This window comes from Pempheris klunzingeri, chromosome 21 (genome assembly GCF_042242105.1).
Source record: "Pempheris klunzingeri isolate RE-2024b chromosome 21, fPemKlu1.hap1, whole genome shotgun sequence".
NCBI lineage: Eukaryota > Metazoa > Chordata > Actinopteri > Acropomatiformes > Pempheridae > Pempheris > Pempheris klunzingeri.
In genome coordinates, this window is record NC_092032.1 from 12,321,672 (window position 1) to 12,348,642 (window position 26,971).

General features: G+C 44.8%; 1 protein-coding gene across 2 annotated transcripts; it reads left to right on the plus strand.

The window, feature by feature from the left end:
- The first annotated feature begins 464 nt into the window (after nucleotides 1–464).
- On the plus strand, nucleotides 465–26,774 carry boc (BOC cell adhesion associated, oncogene regulated). 2 transcript variants are annotated; one of them, XM_070853276.1, is made up of 18 exons: nucleotides 465–526; nucleotides 12,904–13,032; nucleotides 13,689–13,961; nucleotides 17,454–17,600; nucleotides 18,479–18,622; nucleotides 19,085–19,378; nucleotides 20,730–21,002; nucleotides 21,090–21,358; nucleotides 21,461–21,626; nucleotides 22,278–22,337; nucleotides 22,630–22,839; nucleotides 23,200–23,375; nucleotides 23,567–23,789; nucleotides 23,904–24,089; nucleotides 24,174–24,385; nucleotides 24,488–24,576; nucleotides 25,081–25,232; nucleotides 25,649–26,774. In XM_070853276.1, the coding sequence occupies exons 2-18, from the start codon at nucleotides 12,921–12,923 to the stop codon at nucleotides 25,816–25,818; spliced, it is 3,156 nt and encodes a 1,051-aa protein (XP_070709377.1). In that variant the 5' UTR covers nucleotides 465–526; nucleotides 12,904–12,920; the 3' UTR covers nucleotides 25,819–26,774. The 2 variants fall into 2 exon arrangements, with proteins under 2 accessions (XP_070709377.1, XP_070709378.1); XM_070853277.1 differs by having other exon boundaries at nucleotides 23,937–24,089.
- The last annotated feature ends 197 nt before the right edge of the window (nucleotides 26,775–26,971 follow it).

A 26,971-nucleotide genomic window follows, 5' to 3' on the forward strand; every position in this document is an offset into this window, starting at 1 on the left:
GGGAACAGAGCAGGAGGAGGGGTGGGGGGCGCACTTTTCTCCTCCGGGACACCGTAGTTCTTCAGAAATGTAGTTTTCAGGAGTTTTTCTCAACAACTATACCTGTCTGTACTTTATAAAGCCCAGTCCGGGACCTAGTTTTGCGCACCACCTCTGGAAGGTCCCCATGCGTCGTGGATAGGAGTCTGCAGCCTGCAGAAACGGCGGTGCAGTACCCAGCTCTGGGATTTTAGGAGCCAGTCCCTATTGTTCAGATCCCTCCTCCTGCTTGGGAAGTGGGAGGACCCGAAAAGGCGTCGCAAAAGGGAGAATTGTTTGAGAGCTCAGTCATCCAAAAACGGCCTTTCAATGTGAGAACTTGGGGAGCCGAAGAAAATGTCGGTGGCATCGCAGTAAATTACTAAAGCAGCGAGGCTTCAGAGGGAAAAGAGAAGTAAAAAGTGCAGTTTTTTGGACTAAAACTCGAGAAGCGAAGAGATCATCGGTCGGTTTAAACGAGGTGTGAGCATCAAATAAAGCAGTTTGGGTAAGTTTTCTGCCTTCATGCGGTCCATGTTTTCGCGATGTTACGGCTCGTATCAACATGTTGTACAAAGTTTGACATAAATGTACCAGTTTGGTGCCTTTTTGCAGCCTGACGGAAGTTTTTTTTACCAACTCAATTCAGTTTGGTTACAGAGAAAGTTGTGATTTTGGGGTTAGATTACAACTTCACGCTGGTCACTACTTTGATAGCCACATTTGTTTTGTTTTTTCTCCGGTTATTGGTTCACATTAAGTTTGCTACAAACTTTCTCTAACCCAGATCTCCTTTATTTGGATGGAGTTGTGCGCTCTGGCTCTCGGTTTTAGATGGATTTTAATAAGAAACGCCAACTTTGCTTTCGGACTTAGCCTGTTGTTGATTGGATGAGCTCTGCGTCCATATTTTACCAAAGTTTTCCTCACTTTTCTGCCTGTTTCTGCGGACTATTGCTGCAGGATACACGCATGTTGAGAGGGATCAGCCATGTGTGACACGTTGCAGGGATTCATAGCTGTGTTTTTTAGACGTAAGTGTGTGTTTTTTAGGGAAAATCCGTCTGCGTTTTGAAGGCCGCAGCCTATAGTGGCTCCCATAGGGTAACAGAAAACAGACATGGTGCGCTCTGCCAGATTTACCCCCATATTATCATCGGGGAGTGCAGCAGCGTAGCGGTGGGTTTGGAAACAGTGAGCATCACAAGCAGAGCAACACAAATGAATGTATTCAGCCCAGTTAATCACTTAATGATCCTCCCGATTAATTGATTTTATTGTGTATATATATTTAAATTGCATCCCATATTTCCTGCAGTGTCCTGTGAATGCACAAAGTGGCCTGTGCAGATTGTGTTGTTTGCATACAGAGAGCCATAACGGCGCTACCTGAGTGCATGTCTGCAGTCACACTCACCCCCTCACCCCCCCACACCAAAGTCCGGTGTCAGAATAACCTAATTAAAGCCTCCAATAAAGTGACAGCTGCTCAGCGCAGCCAGGAATGCAGCATCCTCCCTCTCTGGCAGCAGAGACTCTCCTCGTATCACCATCCTCTCATTCACGTCTGATTTAATGAGAAAATGTTTGTCTTAACCCTAATGAGTGTTGGCCGGGGTGTCGCTCACCTTTGGGGGTACAGAGACAGAGGAGTGGGGGGGGGGGGGGGGCACGCCGCATTGGACACGGAGGAGGCCCTGCAGGAACAGCCGCAGGGGCTCAAGTTTCCAACCCCAGGTGTCGTTTTGTTGTTTGGATTACATTTAGCCTCCGCTGCCCCGGTTGGAGGAACCTCTGCGCTTCAGTGGCAGACATGGCATCAGACAAGAGGGCCTGATTGTTCCCGCTGAATCAATGTCACTTGGATTAAAAGTCGAAACGAATGGCCTGGCCTCCTCCAATTAGGCGCACAGCTTATGAGGGAATTAATTGGTCTCAGTAAAAAGGAGCCTCTTGTTGTTTGGTCGCAGGGTTTGTTGTTGTTGTTGATCATCTCTGGCAGTCGGGTGGATCAAAGCTGGACTAATTGATTCCAGTCTGATTATCTGCCTGTTTCTCACACTGTTTTGCCCTCTTGATTACTGATTTAGAGCCTGAAAAACCACAATTACAGGAGTTCATCATCAATGTGACAGGATCTTGCATATATTCCACAAAAAAATCTAGCTGTTGGTTGTAATTATGATATTTTAAATCTTACAGTCAAACTACAGAGGATAATGCCTAACAAAGTTCATCGCTGCATGAGCACGATGTACTCTTCACATCCCTGTAGAGGTGTTCTAATGATATGTTTTGATGAGGCTTAAATGCTTTCAGGTCATGGCTGAAACAATGGCTATTGCCTAGTTTTCATTTTAATGCAGAAATGCAAAAGAAAATGAACCAGCAACTATTACTAATCTTTTAAGTAATCTATGTAAAAATGCACAACACAACTTGAATATCTACTGATTTTTAGATTACTGTTGCATCAAATAAGCAATTTGAAGGTGTCAGAAGACTATAATTCATACTGAAAGTCTTAGACTACAGTGAACGTAGACTTCAATCCATTATTGAGTATCACAGTCACTCCTTAAGGAGTATCTTAAAATCGTGTTTTTTCTCCTATGCAGGACGTTGCGGTGAAGGGAACTCTGGCAGCCCCATGTAAAAACAACAGCTATTGCGTGGAAGTAGAGAAAATGTAAAGCTGTGTAATAGCTGCACGTCGCTGACTTTAGGCACTGAAAATGTGCACACCTGGAGGAGAAAGAGAACTCTAGTTTAGGACAGAAAACAAACTTTATTGTCTTTTGGTCGCAGAGCCTGATGTGAGTCAGAATTTTGGAGCCATTTCTTTTGTCTTACTGGACCTTTACAATGAAGCTGCAATTTGATATTACGTGTGATTGATCTTGGTTACCTGCCAAACAGACATGTAGCGGAGACAAAAACTTTTCCACTATTAGTCCGGATGCTGGTGGATAGTTTTTCATAGCTTCATATGTAATAGGTTGTAAAAGAAAAGTTACTGTGTGGATTTAAGTGTGCAGCCAATAGCAGCTGAGTTTGGCACTCATATCTTTGTGCCATATTGACCCATGATGGAAGATATAAGTGGAAGGTTAGGATTGAACTTGTCTGTCTCTTGCCTTGTGCATCTGGATGTAAATCAAAGTCTTCAGATGGATTTCAAGATGCATTTTGAGATTACAAACAGCCAGTGGTTCCACCAGGGCTCGTGTTTGTGAGCCAAAGTTCCCGAGTTTTGACTGCAGAGCTGGAGAGCAGCATTGTTATTGTAGAGGGTGTAACATTGGCGTTAATTGACAAAGGAGAAAAAAATCCTTCCTGAGGGCATGCTTTCATCTCTATGACAGCGGGTATAGTCATGCAGTCATAACAGCCTGCAGGCAGAATCTGAGGGCCTTTTCTGAGCATATGTGTGTGTGAGTGATAGTTCCTGTCCAATCAGGATTATCTCTTTGCCCAGGAATGTATATGCTCGTCATTGTGGTCCTCAGATGGCCTCACCTGCGTGGTTGTTTTGAGATTACAGTGTTACAGGACAGAAAAAAGGGAAAGAAGAGGCTAGTATACACGTTATCATGTCGTCAAGAAAAATTTCTGTCAGTGTACTTTTCATAAACTAGCAAAGAACAAACTCATCGCCAAATAAGGCCGCCTCATTTCCCAGAGCCGGACATTATTGGCCTGTTGACATACGGTGCATTAGTCCTCCAGCGCTGACAGATTGGAGGCTCGGGCTCAGGCCTCGTGCCCCTGGGAGGGTTCCTGTGTCCAGTCAGACATCGGATAACCAGAGAGGGACACCTGGACCGGCAGGTGGCCGGGTTCCAGGCCCCTCCCCTGGGGTTGCATGCCTCTCTCCTCCTGATCCTCGCTGTCAGCCAGGACCACAGAAAGAGAGAGAAGGAGGAATGTGAGGTAAAAAAAAAAGAGGGGAATAGTGAAGGAGAAAGTTCTGATGGAGAGTTGGAGAGGCTAATTAAACAGAGTGAGATTATTGAGGCAGGGATGAAGATAAATAGGAAACAGGAGAGTGAAGGCTGAGGAAAGAGATTAGTGCGCAACTTTTTTCTTTTTTAGGTTTCTCCACGAAATATTTGGAAACTATATGTGAATGCCCGTCTGATTTATATCTGCATCATAAATATAATCAGGCTTTCGTTCGTTGTTTTAAGGGATTATCCAAAGCCTTTTAAACCAGTTGAGTTGATTTGTTCCACTACTTAAAGCAAAATTTAAGAAGCCCTTGATTGGATAATGAAGTTACCCAAGCCATACTCTCACTCTCTCTCTTTTGCACACACATGCAAACACAAACACACACACTGTGAGTGCAGTGTGAGTGCTGTTAGCTCATTGATCAACTCCAGACTAGGGTAAGAAAGCAGTGAGTGTGTGTGTGTGTGTGTAGACAAATAGCCCTGTGTGTGCAAAGCAGATATTTGGACAAAGATTAGGGGGCGTTATTACGAGCCAAAAGCAACCCAGACGCTCTAATAGATCATTCACACACAAGCACGAGGTCGCACTCTGACTGGGACTGTTCATTTTAGGCCTCAGCCACTCTTTTTCTCAATCAGTCTCATTTCGGTTTGCTCCATTAGACTTCTTCAAGGTCTACCAGTTTGTTCTTGCTCACTATAACTCCTTTTACGTGCTGTAATATTCCCTGCGTAATGTATTCCTGTCTCAAGCATGTGTGAACAGAACAATAAAGGCACCAGAAAGACAAAAACGTCAAGGAATCTGATGTTCCAGGGCTTTAACCAATAATCAGATTTTAAGTGTTGCCCTAGAGAGAGAAAAACTCATCATTGAAGAATGTCATACTGGCAGGAGAAGACATGATTCAACAGAATAAATCACTGGGCACCAGATTAGTTAGTTATTGGGCCCCTCAGGTTATCACAACTGGAATTTTCCATCGACAGCACTCCTCTGTCTGCTGTCCAAAGTGTGTGTGTGTGTCTGTTTGAGGTTTTATTATATATTTCAGAGCTTTCCTCCTTTAGGATAATGCACATCCGTGGCTCTGAGTGACGGGACAAATGGTAGCTCTGCGTTACCACATCTCTCTCACACACAAATCCAGCTTCTGACACAGAGAGCCCTCTTTGAAACGAGCCTCCTCCAGCTGTTTCCCCTCTTAAGAAACACTTTCAGACCAGCAGCTTTCACTCTACAACCGTGGAGTAAGCAGTCAAAGTCGGTTGCACCATCTCGAACACAGTTGACGCCCCACAGCCTCGCTTTCTGTCTAATTTCCTGCCTCGGCTCCATTTTCTAATTCCCCCTCATATCTGTTTTTCCTATAACTTCATGGTTTCCTTTTACTTTACGGCCTTTCTCCATTCCCTCATCCCTCTTTCCGTGTCCCCCTTTCTCTCTTTCTGCCTTATCTCAATTTCCTAATTCCTCCCCATATCTGTTTTTCATATAATATTTCACTCTCTCTGCTTTTCTCCTCCTTCCTTCGTCTCCCACTGAGAGTTGTAGGGCCAGTCTCTCTCTCTCTCTCTCTCTCTCTCTCTTTTTCCCCCTCCTGGTTCCTGCTGAATAATGGGGAGAAATTGCTCTTGATTTATAATTGGTTCCATTCACTCTGATGCATGAGTTGCCAAAGGAGTTGGGGGGCCCCTTTCACCCCCTGACGTCCCTCCTCCCTCGCTCTCTCCTTCCCTCCCTACGACGCAGGAACACACAAGGAGCAAAGCTGCATATATGTACAGCTATGAAAGTGTGTATTAGCATGCGTGAACGCCGTGTCGTGCATGCAGTTTATCTCTCGGGCTTGGGGATAAGTGGTAGCCTGTTTTTTTGCGTGTTGACATTTGGTGTTGGAAAAACTTCCTGAGGTCTACATATTTATGTGCCTCTGTGAGTATACTCTTACCATGTAATAGGAGTTTGTGTGATTGCTTGCTTATGTGTCATCGAGTGTGTGTGTGTGTGTGTGCAGGGAAAGAATGGTTGTGGGTATAGAAATATGTAACTGCATGTGCGTGTGTGTGTTTGTGATGAGTACTGTAAAATCCTGGGTATTAGTTAGTTTTGTCACTACTGTATGGGAATACTTGTGTGTGTATGAGGCTCTTGGTGCTAAAGCTGCTCAGAAATGGTCCACCTTTTACTTTGGTTTGAAGATGCACACATGCTGTATATTTTTAGCATATGGATGTTTTTTAAATAGCTTGTTTTGTTATGCAGTCTGGTTAGAGAAGCTGTAAACAGACACTGTTTTGTATTTTTTCCTGATTAAATAATTGGTTCATCAGCATGTTTCCCTGCATGATGAGAGTAAATGTCTACAGAGTTTTCGCTCAGTCTCTCTTTGATTTTATTTAGACTGCATAAAGAAAAATTATATGGTCTTTGTTATTTATCTATTCACCATTCATATTTCCTTCTTTGCTGCTTTCCCTCTATCATCTATCCACGCTTTATTCTTCATTTACCTCTTTTTCTCCCATCCATTCATCTTTCTTTGTTTTTTCTTCTGTCTATCCAAAATTCCTTTCCTTCCTTCCTTTTCATCCATCCACTTGGCGTCCTTCCTTCGTCCTTTCTATCATCCATCTCTCTCTTCTTCATTGCTTCTCTCTTTCATTCCTCTCATCCATTGTGGCATCTCTCCTTCCCTCCCCTCCCTCCGATTTGATTGGCTAATGTTACCTACATCCCCGTTTGCTCCGTCTATCAGGCTGAAACTTGTCATGATGATCCGATCCTGTTCCCATGGCCCTGGTGGCCACGTTGGCATCCCACACCAGGCACAGGAATGCTGGTGGGTGTGTTCACTATGGCACAGTAATTAGCTCTCCGTGGTTAATTCAGCTTCGTTATCTAAATTATGCAAATGCTTCGGTGCCTAATTGATTAGAACGCCCCCCTCTTCTACACTGCGGCCTGTCCAGATCCTTCTCGTTAATCCTCGAGACGCTCTGTAGCTCGTTAGTGTCGGTTGAAGGGGGGGGGCTGGACGGGCATATAGCTCGTTAATACTCTGTGAAGCGTGTGTGTGTTTGTGTGTGTGTTATGAAGGAGGAGGGGGTAAATTCTCAACCTCGTTAGGGATGCTTAGATGCTTTTGATGTGTAATTTTATGGCATGAGAACGAGCGTTGTCTCGAGTGGAGGATTTGGACAGGCCCCCTCTCCACCTGTTGGGCTGGGCTTCCTTGCCAAGATAAGGCCGAGCTCTGAAAGCTGGTCTCGGGGTAGCGGAGATGGGAATAGATTTAAGATTTATTCCCTGCCAAGTTTTTGCTTGTGTAAAGTACAACAGAGAAGTGCGGAGATTCTCCACTTCAGTTCATATTATCCGTGGTACTTTGAGGCAGTGACAAACGCAGCCAGCAATGTGATCTCACAGTATTTGCGCATATTTTTTTTATTTGTGACACATGGCAGATACACTATCTATTCTCGTCAATAACAAGCAATGACAAACTGATAATACAGCAACGAACTACAAATCGCATTCACAACACAGAAAACTCCAATGATAAAAAACGTCCCTTGTCTGAAAGGATTAACTGATTTGTTGATCAACAAAAATTAACTCGTTCAAATAATTTATTGAGCAATGCATCTGAAGGGTTTATCTTGTCAAATGTGAGCATCTGCTATTTTTCTCTGTTTCATCATTGTAGATCAAATTAGAGCTGAAAATAATCATTAGTTACAACCCTAGATTTTGGACGATTTGATGGGCTAAACCTGTCACCCTTTTGATTCGGTGACATGGTGAGTCATTTTTCACTGTTTTTGGAGAAGTCACTGGCTGAACGCTTAAGACAGATTAACCAACAATGTAAAAAAAAAATCATCAGTTTTAGTCCTCTCTGTGATCACCTATTCCTATTGTTTCCATCTTGTTGCTCTTTCCCTGTGTGATGGACTAATGGTAAACTGGGTGTGTCTTTGGCTTGTTAAGCAGTCTCCGGACCCTCCTCATCCTCCTCCACTCAGCACAAACCCGGGCCAAGCCAAGAGAGCAGCAAACACATTGACAGAGTGAGGGGAAAATATGTTGGGACATTCAGCGACGCTCTCACACGCGCTCCCTCAAACACACCCTCTCATTGACGAGGCCCTGCTCTCTCCTCCTGCTCGCCCGCCAGTTGACATCCTCTCTATTAATTTGAGTAGCCGTTCTGCGTTCTCAGTCAACCTCTCCACCCCCGCCTCACCCCCCCACACTCACTGCCTCCATAAACCCCCTTCACCCATCTCACATCAATCCATAAAGGCATTGAACCCCCCTCTCCCCTTCCCTGCCTCCCCAAACTCTCTACACACTACTCTCAAACCTCTTGGTCATTGAGCCCCCCCCTCCTTCTCTTTGGTCATTGAGCAGGGCCCATCAGCTCTTCCCTGGGCCCTTCAGAGTAGCGTCTCCCCTTTCTCCAGGGGTCCACGGGGTCTTTGTCCTTGCACCGGCTCACTGCTTTACAATGACTCTCCACTCTATTAAGGTGCGTTCTGCCTGTTAGCGTCGCCAGGGGCAACCGGCCTCCCGCATGGCAGCTATGCAGCATGGCATTGTGGGCCCCGGGCCCGAGCGGGGCAGTTGAACCCCCGGCACTCCTCACACTTGACACCGCATGTGTTTATCTAAAGGGGGGGCTTTGTGGTGTTTGGAGAACCTCGAGGGAGGGGTAGGGGGGGTGCACGGGGTGTAAAAAGACGTAAAACTGGGGGAGGAGGGGGGCAAGAGGGGAGTTTAGGGAGGTGATAAATATTCAACAGCTCAGCTCCTCAGAAGGAGTTACTACCCTGCTACCCCTCATCGCCGACTCCCCTCCTGTGTGTCCTCTTCATGCCAGAAAGCAGATGGAATGTGAACGCTCAGGGAGGAGGCTCCAGTCTGGTTTTATCCAATTAGCAGGGTTGTCAAAATGAATTTATCCACGGAGGCAGAGGGACAATGGGACTGGCAGTGGCCCGGGAGAACAGGGGCCCCGGTGTCTTTACTTAGCACGCTCACAATGAACTTCTGTCAAGTGACTCTCCCACAACGACATATAAGGCACTCGCATACCTACACTCATGATGCATGCCTGCACACCACCGCCACAAACTGGAACTCTACTCTACTAGTCCTCTCCGTGATACACACACACCACACATTGGTGCACCCACCTGTATTCAAGTCCTTTGAGTTGGGTCCAAGTCAAGTCACAGGGTTTACGTGCCCAAGTCAAGTGTTACATCCTTGAGGGCAAGTCGAAGTCACGCCAACAAATCTTCACAGCTAAAATACAAGTCAAGATGAATGGTAGGGATGCAGTCCAACTTTTTCTTTACTTGTTTTAGCATATTTCAGCTTGGGATAGCTGCCAATAACAAACTTCATACCGCGCTGCATGGAGCTTAATTTTTATGTGAGGTCAAGGATTGTTGTGGCAATAAAAACTAAATTTAACTGATGGGGGGTATACACTGATTCCTTATAATGACATTGGCAAAGAAACTGTATTTAATGTGGCCAACATCTTGCCACTTAATGATGGTGTTAACTGATTCATGCCACACCTGTTGCAGGGGATGGATGTCCTTTGAAATTTACATGTGCCACTACTGCGCATGAGTTAATTGGCACTGATAAGAAAACAAGACTTTATTGAATACCATACTTCAACAAATATAAGAGTGTTAAAACAAAGAAACTTACTAAACTACAAAATACAGTCTAAAGTTGGCAAAACTAGTATAAACTAGTAGTATTAGTAATTATTTGATTACAGAAGAAGTAACCAAGACTAAGAATCCCCTGCCAACTTTGTGCAGCCACAGACATTTCGGTTGGTACCATAATAGTATTGAGGTTTGACACACAGCCCTACCTACAGCTGATTTATGTATGTAATTTTCTTTTTATTATCCCAGGATTTTACCAAGTCAGAATATAAAACTTACCTCCTTGCTTGCTTGCCTGCTTTCAAGTCTCACAGTAGTAGTGACTGCAGAAATAGTTTAACTCTCCTGTAATCATACTCCTGCACTGGACCTGGCAGGTATTAGCAGTTCACACAGTTCTCGTCACTGCACTGTCACTGAAGTATGTTTTAATACCACAAAGCTGCTCCCACAAAGTGTTTTGCCATGCAGCATTGTTCCCCACTGGTGGAGCTGAAACAAAACAGTCGCAGAAACACATTAACACACATGCATTCTCTCGTTTCCTGATTTAGTGGAGCTGTCTGTGTGTATGTTCTGGTTTTTATCAGCAGCGCTGATGCGTAGGAGGCTCTTCTCCCTCTCTGTCTGTGACTTCTCTGGGAAGGATGGATGGAAAAAGTTGGACATAGATGTCAGGCCAGTGTTTCATCTCGAGGCAGGGTATCCGCTAAGCAAACACATGACCCAGCTGACTAATGAATCAGACAGACAGACAGGCTCAAAGGAGTAAGGCTGTTTTTAGGGAGTGATGATGTACGAGGGACCTTCTCACCCCACTATTATAACAAAACTCTATCTCTGTTTCTGTCTCGCCTCCTGTCTCACTGTCACTGCTTTTATTTATGCGTGAGAGGCAGACGTTGGACAGGTAAGAGTAATGTGTGTCCAGTTGGCAGATTGACTGGTGCGGTTTACGGTTAGTGACTCTCACAGCTGGGACAGGTGCTCGATACAGTTGTATGTGTCTTTTATGGGCAGCTGTCCCGGGTTGTGTCCATACAGCGACCGGCCACAGAAGCCACAGGCATTCAGCTTTGCTCACTCCTGGTTCCACAGTAGCTTGCTGTTTGTTTACTGAGTGAGCCCACTACTGATGGGCCACTCAGAGTGGACGAGTGAGTAAATTAACCTGTACATGTATGTAGGGGCTGCAACTTGAGACTATTTCCAACATTGAAAACACCGAAAATGCAGTTTACAAATTCTCAGTACACAGTGACATCCTCAAATTGCCTATTTTGTGATCCAAAACCAAAGACAATCAATTTACAATAATGTGAAATGTGAAAATCAGCAAATTTGAGGAGATAAAGTAAGCCAATTTTTCTTTTTTAGTATATTTACCTGACTTCTTGTGTGTGAAAGGGGGTACTCATAGTGGCAAACAGATAATCATCACCCAACTCTGTGGGTCCCCTCAGCTTCACAGAGCGTTTTCTTGTGTTAAAGCTTTGTTTTTGGGCCTGCAGCTGTACTGTACATTAGTTTCGCTTGTCAGCTTTTTTCAGCCAAATGGCTCTAAAAAACAACCTGTTCAGCACTAAAAGACAGACACACAGTCAGTGATTAGCTGGTGAATATAGTGGAGCACGTAGCAGCTATATATCTAGATGTTCCCTGAGGAGTCGGCGAAACCCAAAAAATAAAAATTAATAAATTTTATTTATTGAGTGGACAGAAACATGACTCCAAATGAATGCTAGTGTTGCTGTTTAAATAAGCAATTGTTTGCTAATAAGCTGGCCACCTCACCCTAAAAGGTGATGTCAGTGTTGCCTCCGAGTGGCAAAAAAAAAAAATGAATAAGACAACTGTTGTTTCACTAAGTGATTAATCAAGGAATCATTACAGCTCTGCTCTGATTTTGGGCAAAGTTGGAGAGTAGTTTGTCATCGCTGTTCGTGTTGTGAGAATTAACCATCTAACACTGTTTACACACGTTCATATTATGCAGTTAAAATGTAGCGGAGTAATGTGTGGCCTTGTGTGACAGTTGGCGTAGTTAACTGCTGTTTTTCCATCAGCCTGCTGCTTTGCTCATTTTCAATAAATGTGTCAGGCGGCTAAACATTTCACTGCTGCCATTAGATGATGAAGGTGCACTGTAAGAGTTTCCATTCTCTTACTGTCCTGCTTTGGCCCCTTACGTGTGGATGTGTGCGTGTGTAGTCCCAAGTCTCTTGGCTTCATTAATCATCCCCTTGCCATAATAAGATCAGGATAAATATGTATGAGAAAGTTGTGCACTTCCATTGTTACTTCATCCACTCAGGACAGTTTATGTCGCCGAGTATGTGCATGTTCAGCAACATGTATGAGGGGGAGAGAGGGGGAGAGAGGGGAGAATGAGAGATTCAGGTTTGCAGGACCACCCTCCTCATCCTGACGGGAAGTTGTTAGTTTAACCTGACAGGAAAGAATTTGGGAAACTTGGCAGCAGGCGACAAGGGAGAGAGAAAAGCTCCCCTCTCTGCATTAACTGTTAATAGACTGACCATTACCACCGTCTTCTCCATTTTCCTCCTGATGCGTACTGCTCTGAGGTATAAAAGAACCCTCCTCTCCTCCATCTCGCACACACTCCTCACCGCTGTGATATATATTTCCCCCCCCACCCCTCTCCCCGTCCTGCCTCTCATTAGTTGTTCTTTGTCCCAACTCCTGAATGCAGCCTGTGTGTTTTCCCTTCTCCTCTCCTTTCCCTCCCCGCTCCTTCCCTCCTTCCTCCTCCTGGACCCTCTCTACCTGTATCGGTTACACCTGAGCGGGAAGGTAGGGGGGTCAGGTTACGGCCCGCAGAATGAGGGCGCCCCTTTGATGAACGCAGGCTGCGTGGCTGCGGGTACAGGCGGAGGAGATGGGGTCAGCGGTGAGATGGGGGCTGACAGAAAAGAAAGGCTTTATTTGTGTCTGGAGTTTGGCTGCTGAGGGTACTGCAGAGTGCACCGCCTCGCCTGGGTTGTGTTTCGTTAATGGCTGCCTGTTTGTGTACGTGTGTGTATATAAGATAGGAATAGAGAGCAGCTTATGTATGAATCAAGATTGACTGTTTAGATGGAAGATGTGTGTTTCCATGTGGAATTTTGGTGGCTTTGTGTTCTACGCATCTCTGTCTTTGTGTGTGTGTGTGTTTTAAATGTACCTATTTGTAAATGACCCTCTGACCTTCTGCTTGTGTGTGTTTCAGGGGGTAGTGTATGGAAGATGTCTGGAAAGCGAGACTGGACTCCGTGGATGAAAAAGAGAAGGGCTCCAGTGTTGTGCGCTCTGGGCGCAGTACTACTATGCTGCCTGCAGAGCGCCACCTCTCTCCCCGGTGAGTAGACACACTGAAGTGATGAAAAACTGGGTCCTAAAGTGACAATCTGCCGATATAAAAGTAGGAAAGTTTCCATTTTTTGTGCTTTCAGTCACTGTTTTGAAATGCACACTACTGACTTGCTCTGTGCTCACTTCATGAATGCCTTCACATTACTTTTTCCAAACACCTGGTGGAGAACAAGTCTTGCCAGGTACAAAATATTCTGGCTCAGAGAGGGAGGTGTTGTATGTGTCTGGCAGCAGCAACAGCAGTTTATTTGAAATTAAGTGAAGAAGTGGGCAGTCTGCATGAGCCCTAATAGCCACTGTGGGTGAAGGGAATTAGAAGAGAAGTATTGTACGTAGAGCTACAACGACATAGCCAATTGATTAATTAGTCAATCAGAAAGTTAATTTTTTGATAATTCATTAATAATTTTTTAAGCAAAAATGGCAAACATTTGATGGTTCCAGGCTCTCAACTGTGAGATTTGCAGCTTTTCTTGGTCTGATGTTGCACATTGCAAGTTGCAGCTCTAATTAATTGTCATTACGCTTCTGGCTACACTCTTTGACATGTGGTCAGTGGGAAATGTCTTTGTATGCCAACTTGTATGAATTAAAAAATAGTTTTAATTAGCTTCTGACTGCTTTTTATGGTCTCTTCTTCAGACGAGGTGCCAGCGTTCACTGAGGAGCCCATGTCCGTGGTGCAGAAGCTGGGAGGCAGCGTGACGCTGCGTTGCAGCGCCCGACCCGCTGCCGCCAACATCAGCTGGCGCCTCAACGGCCAAGAGTTTGCGGACGGAGATTTCGGTGTGGTGCTAGGGCCCAACAGCCTGTTCATCCCCACGCTGTCCAACCTGACTGTGGGCAGATACCAGTGTGTGGCCAGCACCGGCGCAGGAGCCCTGGCTAGTGTGCCAGCTAACGTCACCGCTGCCAGTGAGTAGCCTCCCACACAAAGCTGGGACAAATAAACACAAACACACGGGCCCCTTTTGGCCCCTTTTTTGGTTAGTCAGAGTATCCAAAGAACGTCTTTGACTTAATTTTCTTCTAGGCGAACAAAAACAGTGAAGGGGTGGTATTTGTTTGCTTAAAATCCTCACCAATACAACACTGTAAACCTTGTATTTTTCCACTGCTGTGGTTCCTCACAAAGGTCCGACTACAGTTCTCATCCTGGTGTGCAACTGTCACAAATAACTGATTGTGACAGTCTGTCAGTATTTATTCTATATAACTAGATAACAGCTGCTTTTATGCAGTGTCATATTAATCTAATGGAGTTAAAGTGAATTATTCTCAGTGCCGTTTTTAGTGCCGGTGCTGGTCTGACTGTGTGGTGTTATATTTGATATGCGTCATGGGACTGAGAGGGGGCCTGAAGATGTGTAACCTGAGCCGGAGGAATGGAGGGGACCTGGGGGCCAGGGGCCGGGCAGAGCAGGGAAGAGGGGACCAGGGCTCAGTCTGGGGGCCCCCTGCTTGCATCGGCCCCTCTGCTCCCCACAACACCACATTCCTCTCCACAGGGCCCGACAGCAGGGCTCACCAGAAATTATGGCCCTGTAATTGGTTAGAGGGCTGGGAGGAGATAAGGGTGTTGTGTGTATGAGGGGGTGGACAGAGGATATGGGTGTATGCCTGACTAAAACACACCATTAGTAAAAAAAAAAAGGGTGCTGTTGACTGTATTGTTTTACGTGTAGTGATGTGATGTATGAGGTTGCCATAGCTGGAGAAACTGGAATTGTTTCAGGCCAGTCGAGACAAGATCCTCACACAAGATGAGACGTGATGTCACATATTCTCTGTCTCCCTGAAGCCCTCCATAACCTTACACGTACACATCTCTCTTCCTCTGCACATTTTTCACTCTTCACCCTGTCACTTTCTCTCCTCTTCCCTCCATTCATTATCTTTAGCTTTCCCTCCTCTTTTGATATCTCCACCTCATGTTTTTTTTTTTGTTTTTCCTCTCTGTTCTGAAGAGCATGTACAAAGGCAGTAAAAGTTATTGATAGTTCCAATAGTAGATGAATCGTGTTGAGATAACCACATGTGGAGCCAGATGTTCGCCCCGCCTCCCCTTAAAACTTCTCTAATTTAATAACGGTCTCTCCATGGCCACCCCCGAACCGCCTAAGGAATTGCTCCACAGGGATTGTGTACGTGCCTGCCTTTCCATGTGAGCCCTCTTAGTTGTACGCACATGTTTTTTGTGATCAGGATAGGTTGGTTCCAGACCCTCCTCGCTATCCGGCTCTAAAGAGTCTGTGCTTTTTTGGCATAAGTTAAAAGCTCCCTGCTTGAATTCTTGTGCAGACAATCATCCTCCCCTTTCTGCTGCAGAAAACAGACATGTATCTGCACAACGTGAACGCACAACACGTTGCACAAACGTGTTAATTCAGACACACACACACACACACACACACACACACACACACACACACACACACAGGCCTCCAACTGCTACACATAAAGATGATGAATGCACTGTCTCTCAAGAAATATTTAAGTTTGCCAAGCAGCCCTGGTGTGGGAGGTCTGCTTCACTTTATGAATACCATCAATCCTCCGTCCCTGTAGGATGCGCGCACACACACACACACACGCACAAACACACACAGAAGAACACGCATGCACACACACACACACACACACACACACACACACACACACACACACACAAACACAGAAGAACACGCATGCACACACACCTGAGAGGCACGTATGCGGGGTTCTTCCTGTGAAGAATGCGGGACGGTAGAGTTCTGGAGGGGGTTAAAGGTGTAATTGGAGGAATTTGGGAGAAGCAGGCAGGAGGAGGAAGGTGGGTTGGGGAGATGAGGGAGATGGAGGGGGTGGGGGGAGCTAGAGGGGGGGCTGTAAAAGCAGCACCTGATTGATTTAGCAAATGGAGCGCCACACGGCCTCTCTTAAAGGCTTCCACTCCCCAACACACACACCACTTAGCTTGACATGTCCTGGCTGGGATTCTCATCTTTCAGAATAAGAGCAGAGATGGAGGTGTGTGTGTGTGCGTGTGAGTGAGTGAGTGAGTGTGTGTGTGTGTGTGTGTGAGCGTGAGCGTGCGTGCGTGAGTGAGTGCGTGTGGACCTTGATATTCCCCTTTTCTCCCATTAAAGGTCCCCCAGACACGGACAGAGGGACAGTTCCAACGTGCATGGTGAATAAATCAGCTGCCTGCAGTGAGGGTGTTTGTTCAGCGCTTTGAGTAAATCACTGTGATGTCCCTATCAGTAGATACCCTGGCCTTAACTAAACTTTTCTTATTGAATTAGAGCTGTATACAAAGTCTCGTCAGCTGACTGTATATACCACCAGCTCGGCTGTCTTGCCAGAGAGAGCGTCTGGTCCAAGAAAAACACACCAGTTATAGCACCTCTGGAAAGAATGGAGAGAGGCTGTGTTTGTTAAGAATAAATCAACAAAGGCTGGTAGACGTTTAATTACGTTCCTGGAGTAGTTTTATTTATCTTTCATTTCACTTCTGGACTCCTTCATGACACATTTCTCCAGTTGTTACTTAGTTTTCCCCCTTCTGAGCTGTTCCCTTCCCTCTTTTTCTTTTCTCACTCATTTTAATTGCGCTATGCTTCAAATCTATAAAATAGCAGCATCCCCCCTGCTAAGATTTTTGTGGGTTTTTCTTTTTTATTCAGCCTCTTAAGAGCGCAGTTTTGCTGTTTCCTTCCAAGCCCCAAACTGGGTATCTTTCTTTGAAACTCTATAGGACAGACACCTCTCACCTTTGACCCCGTGGCCAGGCCTCTGGGCTGCTCTGGCTGGGGGTTTAGGAGGTCAGAGGTCTCATGAGTGTCTGTGCTGTGCAGACTGCGTGTCTGCAGGACACAGTTGCAGCACATGGCCCCAGTAATCCCACTCCCCCATTTCCCACAGAATCTGAACCGGCTCCAGTCCTGATATAATGTTTGACAGGATTAATGACACCTACTCGAATGTAACAGACACCACTTTTAGGTTTTGGACTTATCCAAAGGGACATGGAATGAGTAAAACAGAAAAATTTGCCAGAGTTCCTCTTTTATAAGATTCTTGTGACTTAAAACAGATCATGTTAAGACTCGCAGTGGGTGGAAATTGCTAAATAGCCGTAGAGGAGGTTTCTCTTTCAAAGAGACGGTGCATTGGAGACGTTGTAGGAACAATACAATGGGGACAGGCTGATGTGAAAGACACCCAATATGGAAGCAGCACAGTTATTTTAGAGCTGATTATTTCTCAGCATATTGTGGTTTTCTTTCTCTAAAGCCGAGGACTGACTGTATACATGCGCAGCTAGATGTGATTTACTCTGCGTATTAAGATGATGACAGAGTGCTGAACTGTGTTGCAGCCATGTGACGGGACTGACTTTTCCCTTGCCCGTGTGTGTTTTTTCAGAGCTGCGGGACTTCGAGCCGGACGACCAGCAGGAGATTGAGGTCGACGAAGGCAACACTGCTGTTATTGAATGTCACCTCCCCGAAAGCCAGCCCAAGGCTCAGGTCCGCTACAGTGTCAAACAGGAGTGGCTGGAAACATCCAAAGGTACTTAGCTGCTTCAGTTCATTAGGATCTCCCATAAGCTCTAACTACTTCCTTCTTGATTCCCATATTATCTTCATAATTTACCGGAATGCTATAATCCTGCTATCATTCCCATCATAAAACCGGTGATAAGGGTATTATCTTGAGAATGTTAAAACATGGGAATGCAGTTGTTTATTTTTCAAACTATTTACTTCTAAGTTGCCTGGAAGAGAAGAAAAGCTCCAGTGGTTTGTGGCTGGTATGTTGATGATGCCTGGGAGCTGTAGGTACTGATATCGGCAGCTTATCTGTGAGGAAATGAATTCCACATTCGCTGACTCCCTGTGGGACTCTGGGGCGCCACCTCGTGGTCTCTGCTGACAGTTCAAACATGCGCTGGAATGGCTCGTAGTACTCCGGTTACACAGTTTCACAGTATGGACTTGACTTCTCTGGTCGGCTTTGTCTCAGTCGTGCTCGTGTTCAACTTGCTTATCCTCCTGCTTTTAAGTTTGAAAATAAGTATGTAGAACCAGAACTTACGCTGTTGCGTGTGAATCTCACTGTACTTTATTGTATTTGTATTGGATAGTTCTCACTAACAACTGCAGAAATGGCCCGACACAGCAGGCTTAGCTACACTTGAACATTTTGATACAAGTAATACATATATTCACAATTCTTTATCTTTTAATTTTAACCCTTATTTTTACTCTTATGTAATTATCATTCTTTATTGCACACCAGCTGCTTTAGCAAAGCCTCAAGAGAATGCCACCATTTCCCCGCGCATATTATATGACCTTTGACCCTTTGTCCTCAGCCCATCAAAAGCAACAGCTCCACCTAAGAATACACTGTGATGGATTCATGGGTTTGTTGTTTTTGCTCTGCAGGGAACTACCTCATCATGCCCTCAGGGAACCTGCAGATAGCCAACGCCACGCAGGACGATGAGGGGCCGTACAAGTGTGCTGCCTACAACCCCGTCACTCAGGAGGTCAAAACGTCCATCTCTGCCGACCGCCTGCGCATACGCCGTGAGTCATCATCTCAGACACTCTGATGTTGAGACAGAACGTTACGTTTTTTATTAGCCTGGCTGATCCTAATGAAAAAACAAGTTAATGAAGTCATTCTGAAATACTATCAGTGAGTAAGTAGGTCAGAAAAGACGTTACTGGAGAGCTCGGAACTGTTGCTGAATGAGACACACGTGGTGCACATGTGTCTCAGTTCTGTGTGACTCTTATTATTTGATGTTGCCGGGACACATTTAGTCTCAGGTGACGATGTGCACTATTCATGCTTTTGCACCTTCAAAGACAGATGATTTAGATTTCACACCGTGATTTAAAACCTTTTTTATTCAGGATGTAATTTCAGCCACAACTCACCTACAAGCAGTTTAGAGAAATCGAGAAGGGTGGGAGAATGTGCACAGGCTTTTTCACATCACATTGACAAAGTATTTATTCCCTGACCGTCCTCATCTCCTCCAGGCTCCACCTCAGAAGCAGCTCGCATCATTTACCCGCCGGCGTCTCGCTCCATCATGGTGACCAAAGGCCAGCGGCTGGTGCTGGAGTGTGTGGCCAGTGGCATCCCCACTCCTCAGGTCCTATGGGCGAAAGATGGGAAGGACCTGCGTTCTCATAACAACACCCGCTTCCTGCTCAGCAACCTGCTGATTGACGCAGTGGGCGAGGCCGACTCGGGCACGTACGTTTGCCGAGCGGACAACGGCATCGGCTCAGCCAGCTCTGCAACGGTGCTCTATGACGTACAAGTGTTTGGTGAGTAAACTGGAGTGGAGTGAAGGAGAGTACTTGTAGTGTGTTGTGTGTCTGCTGACGTGTCGGCTGTTCTGGGCTTTTACGTGATTTGTTTTGTTTGTCTTTTATAAATATATTGAACTAATTTGTTCAATGCCAATTCCTGTAAAGGCTTTTCATACAGCTTTGTGTGTGTGATGGATTTAATATTAGACCGACTCCTGTTTGGCGGACAAAGAAGACAAGGGTCTGCATGTGTGCACGCAGGCGTGTGTGAGGAGCATGTAAGGCCGGGCAGTGTTGTGTAAGAAATAGTTTGTGGAGACAGAGCTCTCTATTCTGTAGCAGGACTTGATTGAGAATGTCTAGGTTATGGATGACTGTTTTTATAGTGATTTTCTGTGTGTGTGTGTGTGTGTGTGTGTGTGTGTGTTGTGGGCTTGTCTCCCTGCAGCTGGCTCTAATTAAAGCCAGAGAGCTGCTGTGGCTGTAATGAGCTCTGTCTTTCACTGATTCACAAGCAGCCAACCATCAACTAGCTAGCGTGGCCCCGCCTGCCAGGCTCTACATACCCCCCATCATACAGCCTACATACACACGCGTGCATGATTATGATTTTACTCGCACACACATGCCCATACAAGTGAGACATTGTTAGCGGTTAAACCATTTTGATAATTGATTGTTTTTTTTTGTTTGATTTAACCTTCATTTAAACAGGTACAACCATTGAGATGCCCTTATAGTACATATACAACGATACAAACATAGTATACATCAACGCAGGACGATTATTTGTTCATCAAGCAAAAGAGTTGAAACACATTGTTTTCAGCAGCTTTTTCTGCTTCTTTCAATCACTAAACAAGCTCATCTTGGACCGTGCGAAATTGTAATGGGTATTTTTTACTCTTTAAAACTTTTACCATCTGCAGGTCAATGAATATGATACTTATGGCAACTAAAGGTTACTTTCATTATTGATTGATTGAATCTGGATTTTCTGCATTAATTGATTAACTGCGTAATTTATTTTTAAGCCTAATTTAATTGCTGTTTTGTTTAAGGGACAGTTCACAACACAAATATACTGAGTTTACAATTATATAAACACAGAATAGCAGAAAATCCTCACAATTTGCAGGCAAAATTAATTTTAAAATTAATTTAACTAATGAATTAATTAATTCTTCCCAGAGAAAATGACCTATCTGTAATTCTGTTATTAAAATATTTGTAATTTACAAATTAATGGTAATTTTCAGTTGCATTAATGAAAATAATCGTCCGTTGCAGCCAAGCACACACCTACGTGCACAGAAACGTTCAAGCTACCAGTAAGCTGAGCCTGACTTTGTGTCCTCTCCTGCAGAGCCCCCTCAGGTGACAGTGGAGCTGCAGCAGCAGGAGGTCGTATACGGAGAGACGGTGCGCTTCACCTGCCAGGCCCGTGGTAAACCCACTCCCTCAGTGATCTGGCTTTACAACGCCCGTCCCCTCGCTCCATCTCCTCGCCACCGCCTGACCTCGCGGGCGCTGCGCGTCTTCAACGTGGGCCCTCAGGATGATGGGCTGTACCAATGCATGGCAGAGAACGGTGTGGGCAGCTCACAGGCCTCCGCTCGCCTCATCACAGTATCAACCGGTACGTCAGATGGCTGGTCCTGATCTGTCCCTGATTTGAATGTTTTATTTCACTGCCTTTAGATTTCATTAGATCTTTTCTTTGTAGGGATTTCTTCCAGGGGGAGGCTGCCCTCGATTTATCGGCCACTCAGCCCAGATAAGGTGCTGAGAGAGCAGCCGCCTGTGAGGCCTGGGGCCACGGGTGCCATGCTGCCTCTTGACTGTTCTGAGCTGCCAGGACAGATCCTACCCGCAGATGCCCCCATCATTCTCAGTCAGCCACGCACGGGCAAAGCTGACTACTACGAACTCACCTGGAGGCCGCGGCATGAGCGAGGAGCCCCTGTGCTTGAATATATGGTCAAATACAGAAAGGTAATACAATCATTTCACTGCATTCTCAGTGAAAAAGTGAAAATATCTCAAACATGTACACCGTCTTTGTCAGTGACTCACCCCTCTGTCTCTCTCTGTCAGGTGGGAGTCCCTCTAGTAGAATGGACCTCCAGCAGCATCTCAGGCTCGCTCCACAAGCTGATACTTGCCAAACTGCAGCCAGACAGCCTGTATGAGGTGGAGATGGCTGCCAAAAACTGTGCAGGTTTGGGACAACCTGCTATGATGACCTTCAGAACTGGCAAAGGTACAACAGTCAGAGTCATAGATTGTGTCAAAAATGTACACACATCTTTTGCCATGTTAGCATCGCGGCTATAGGGATTCGGGTCAGCCAAGCACTTTGGTTTTAACTGAAATATCTCAACATGTTTTATTTGGATCACCAATAAATTCAGTACAGACATTCACCATCCCCAGAGGATAAACCATACAGACTTTGGTTATCCTGTGATGTTTCCTCTAGGTGCATGTTTGTGGTTTTGAGTGATCTCAACAACTTTTGGGTAGATTGCTATGAAATTTAGTATAAACATTCTTATCCCCTCAGGATGAATTAGTCACATTGGTGATCCCTTGATGTTTTATAGTATTTATATGTAGTATTGGACAAAATTAAGTTACTACTTCCTACTTAATGCCTATAAAACTAGGCTGGACATGCTAAATATCAGCGTGCTAGGAAGTGTTAACAATTGTGGGCCTGTTAGCATGCTGATGTTAGCATGTAGCTGAAAGCACTGCTAAGTACAGGCCCACAGAGCTGCTAGCACAGCTGTAGACTCTTAGCCTTGTTCAAACATTGTTTTTAACTTGAAGATTTTAATCAAAATGTTGCATGGCTCAAAAGGCAGTTATTTAATTTCAACTCCATCTGTTTGTGTTTTTCTGTCTTCAGGTCGCAAAGGGCCCAGTGACCCACCGAAAACTCCTGCTGTTCCTTCGCCAAGCCTCTCTCGTAAGTATCCCTCCTCACTGGCAAACTCCTCCTCCTATTAACTATACTAATTATAACAATCATTTGTACTTAAATAACAAGTATAACACTTGTAATAACACTTGTAACAATTCTCCTCTTGACTAACATGGACATTTCTCAATCTCTTTCTCTTTTCTGTCTCTGAAGGATGAGCTCTCAGTAAGTGCTGCATGCAGTGTGTCTTGCCTTCACTGTCATAGTTGCAAAGTGTTATCTGGGAGCGAGTGTCTGTTCTTGTCCTTTATCTGACGCCGTTGCTCTTCCTCTGCAGCTCCTGAAGCCCCCGACAAGCCCACGGTCTCTACGGCAACAGAAACGTCAGCGTACGTGACTTGGATTCCTCGCGGTAACCGCGGCTTCCCCATCCAGTCGTTTCGGGTGGAGTACAAGAAGGTGAAGAAGGCAGGAGAGGACTGGGTGACAGCGGTGGAAAACATCCCCCCGTCGCGGCTCTCTGTGGAGATCACGGGCCTGGAGAAAGGTCGGCCGTCTTCACACGCACTTCAAACAGTGTTGTTATTATTCACAGCAGTTTTTATTTGTCTTGGTGGAATTGTGGCGGGGGGAGAAGTAGGATGTTGTACCATATAATTACTGTGATGATGTCCTGCATAATTACATTCCCACGGCCTGTAAATTTATCAGCATTAATGAGTGTTGTTAGTCATTTCTGTAATTGCTGCCATCAATCAAATCCATAACCGAATCGCAATCACTCTGACAAGGAAAACAGAAAGTAATGTGAAAACAAACATCATTAGTCAGCACAGTACAGAGCTTTATTCCAGGCAGTTTGTAGCCCCCAGAGACAGATTACTAACAGTTATCCCTCTCCCTCTAGGTACGTCTTATAAGTTTCGTGTCGTGGCGGTGAATGTAATTGGTTCCAGCCCTCCCAGTGCCCCTTCGAAGGCGTACACAGTGGTGGGTGGGAGAACCCATGAGCGCCCTGTTGATGGACCCTACATCACCTACAATGAAGCCATCAATGAGACGACCATCATTCTCAAATGGACGGTGAGTGACTGGAAGATCAGGTTTTTTTTTACTATTTGTCATTCTAAAAATGATGTATGTTTTAATTGTAGCACTTTGAGATCTGCACTGTCAAATGTAAAGTGCATTATAAATAAAATGTATTATTATTATTAAAAATAATTTTTTCACAGCGCAGAACATTATAACATGATTTATCTCCCTCTCAACAGTACACTCCTGTAAACAATACGCCCATCTATGGCTTCTACATCTACTACCGGCCGACAGACAGCGATAATGACAGTGACTATAAGAAGGATGTGGTGGAAGGAGACAGATACTGGCATTCAATCACTGACCTCCAACCCGAGACCGCCTACGACATCAAGATGCAGAGCTTCAATGAGAAGGGAGAGAGTGAATTCGGCAACGTGGTGATCCTTGAAACGAAAGGTGAGGTCATTTTTCTTGGTTGTGACACATACTCACACTTTCCTTTCAGGCTAATGTCGATGTATCTGTAAGCAGCAACAAATTAACAAATTTCTCCACTTTTTGTCCCCTCAGCTCGTCCTAATCCTCCTCGGCTTGTTCCCACAGAGACCCCAGACAGTGGGTTGGGACACTCCAGCGGGCTCGTGCCTCGGCCCGGCGACCTCCCTTACCTCATAGTTGGTATCGTCCTGGGAGCCTTCGTCTTCATCATTGTCGCCTTCATCCCTTTCTGCCTTTGGAGGGCCTGGGCCAAACAGAGTGAGTCCCCCTCGCGGCTCCTCAAGTCTTTGAGGTCGTTAAAGCATTTGCCTCTACATCTGTGTAATTCTCTTTTCGTTTCAGAGCAAACATCCGACTTGTGTTTTCCTGCCGTGGCTACCCCTGTGTCGTCGTGCCAGTACACCATGGTCCCCCTTCAGGGACTTGCCCTGGTCGGCCGCTGCCCACTGGACGGCCACATGGCGGCTCCGCATGGCGTTTACCCTGCGAATGGAGAATACACTCCGAACGGCAAACCTCACCACCCCACACACTGCCTCCCAGTGCTGCAGCAGGTAAAAAAAAAAAAAACACTGTTCAATATACTGAAGGTCTGTGCATGTTATGAAAGTCTAGCAGTGTTGAATATAATATCTAAATGTGCTTGTGTTTTGCAGGAGGAAGCTGACTGTGATATGGAGTGTGACACGTTGTTGCCACAGACGGTGTCAAATGGACACCTGCCTGTTTATCACTACTCCACCAGGTACATTTACATATAAAGACATGAGTTTGTGCTGGAGGGACATTATCAAATAATCCCTAAATAATCAACTAATGGGTATGCATAAACTAATCCTCAAGGTAGACAAATTAATTAGCAGAAAATCTAAATTCATATATTATATCATACGTTTTTAAATGTATCCTTATATCACTGTAAATAAAATACAGACCCATGTGATAGCATGTTAGCAGCTTCAGTCCTCCGCCTGTCTACACTGCATGCTTCCGGAAATAGTATTGAGCTTTAGGCCACCTGTATTTTGGCAGAGCTCACAGCCCAATACACAATTTTTGCCGTTTTGCATGTAAAATTGAAGAAAAGTAGAACTGAGGCGTAAAAACACACCAAACCCAAACTGTGAAAAAACAATTTTCACCCTGGACTCTGGGGAAAAAAAATGTTTGCTGTTCTGACATTTTGTAGCCTGGTACTGGACATTATAAGTTTCAGCCTTAAAAAGAACTTTGTTTTTTTCTTCCTTAGTGGTTCAGATCATCATGAACAGAGTTGCTGTTCTCCTGATGACTCCACTCTTCAGCTCCTCGACTCTCCCCATCAGCACCGCAGTTCACGGGAACTGGGAGGTGATGGCAGCTTCTGTGGTGGAAGTGAAGCGGAGGATGGCATCGCTCACAGTACGTTTGGATCCCTTCATTATTAGTAATATTTTAATAGATAAATATGTCATATGTGGAAAAATAATCTCAGCCCATTATCCACCACTTACCTATAGCTTTTTTTAGAAATTTAAAAAGTATTCAGTTTATCAGCAAATGTTTATTGGGGGAGGTCGGATCCCCTGTTTTGGTTAAAAGATTTAGATATTTCCCTCTGCTGAATTGAGATTGTTTTGCGACACATATTGATTCCAAGTTCAGGAATGAACTACCATGTTCAAGCTGACATTTTAATTTTGGCTGAGACACAAGATTTTGAAAAATTTGACGCATTTATCTCTCTTTTTTTAAAACTGTAGAATCCGCATCCTTGAAACATCGTAAGATCAGCTTTACCTTTTCCTGACCACTTCTTTCCCTCCTCCTGTCCGCAGAGTCAGCATCCTTCCCTCTTCTCTCTCTAGACGATGAAGGGATTTTCACCACATCATCCTCAGCAGCCACAACACCACAATCCCAGGATACAGCAATACAGGAAGTGAACATCCTCCCAAATGAAGCGCCCCCTGAGGACGAAGGGGCAGCCAACACAACAGATGCATAAGAGACTGTTAAACAGAAGAAAACAAGAGAAAATATTTATTTTTGTATCAGATATTTATATATTTATGCTTTTGTACATACGTGTCTGATTATACTGTATATAAGGTTATTTTCATATTGAAAAAGACTCTATTCACCACACTACCCCGCCTTCACTACATCATGGAGAAGAGGAGTACCATGTTGTGATGTTGTCTGCATTTCCTGGGGAGGGAAATACATTTGAGAAATTATTCCTCATTTGAAGAAGATCAGTCAGGGGACCTTTTTAAACCTAGAGGGGATTCCTCTCACTTCAGCACTTCGTGTCTAGACCCTCCTCACTTCTCGTATCATTCCTCACAGATGCCCCCCTCCCTCACCCGAAATGTTCGGACCTTAGGTACTTAGCTTTATGTACGACAGAAACAAAGGGACCATCCAAACCAGACAGATGCTGTAATAATGAGGTGCTTCAATGTTGTTTAGTTTTTCAAAACACAACTGTCCGTCATTTTGTATAGCAATAACACAAATGTATTATGCATTCTTCATCATTAACAAACTATTAACAAGTGTATGCAACATAAATCATTCTGTTTCAGTAGTGTACAAGAGATTATATATTGTATAGTTATTTATTTTTTGATTTTGTTATTTTTTTAAATCACTGAATGGGAGAGATTCTGGAAAAATATCTTAAACTCAGTCATTGATAAGCTCAACTTTATACTGCAACCACTTCTGTGTTTACTCATTTGCTGGTTACCAAATGACCGCCAGGTGAGGGCGCTGTGACAGGTGTGCCAGTATTATTCCTTCCTCACAGGTTGGTGCATAAGTATTAGTCTTTGCCAGAGACATCCGCAATCAAAATGAAGGAGATCCTGAATCTACACTCCCCTTATAAGTGTAACCATTCTGTGGTTGCACATGCTGGAGCACTATTGCATGTAAATAAAAGCTTATGAAATTTGACTGGTGTCTGGTGCATCTGTACAATCTTGGGATATTCATGTGTGGTGAGTAGTCTGCAAATAACTCTTCACACTATGATTAAATGGTTTTGTTTTATAGTGAAAGCATAATTTGCCGTGTAATTTTCATCTGCAGATGTGCCAACTTAGTTTAAAATCCACTTTTCATTGTTTCTCCCACTGTTGTTTTTTTTTTTT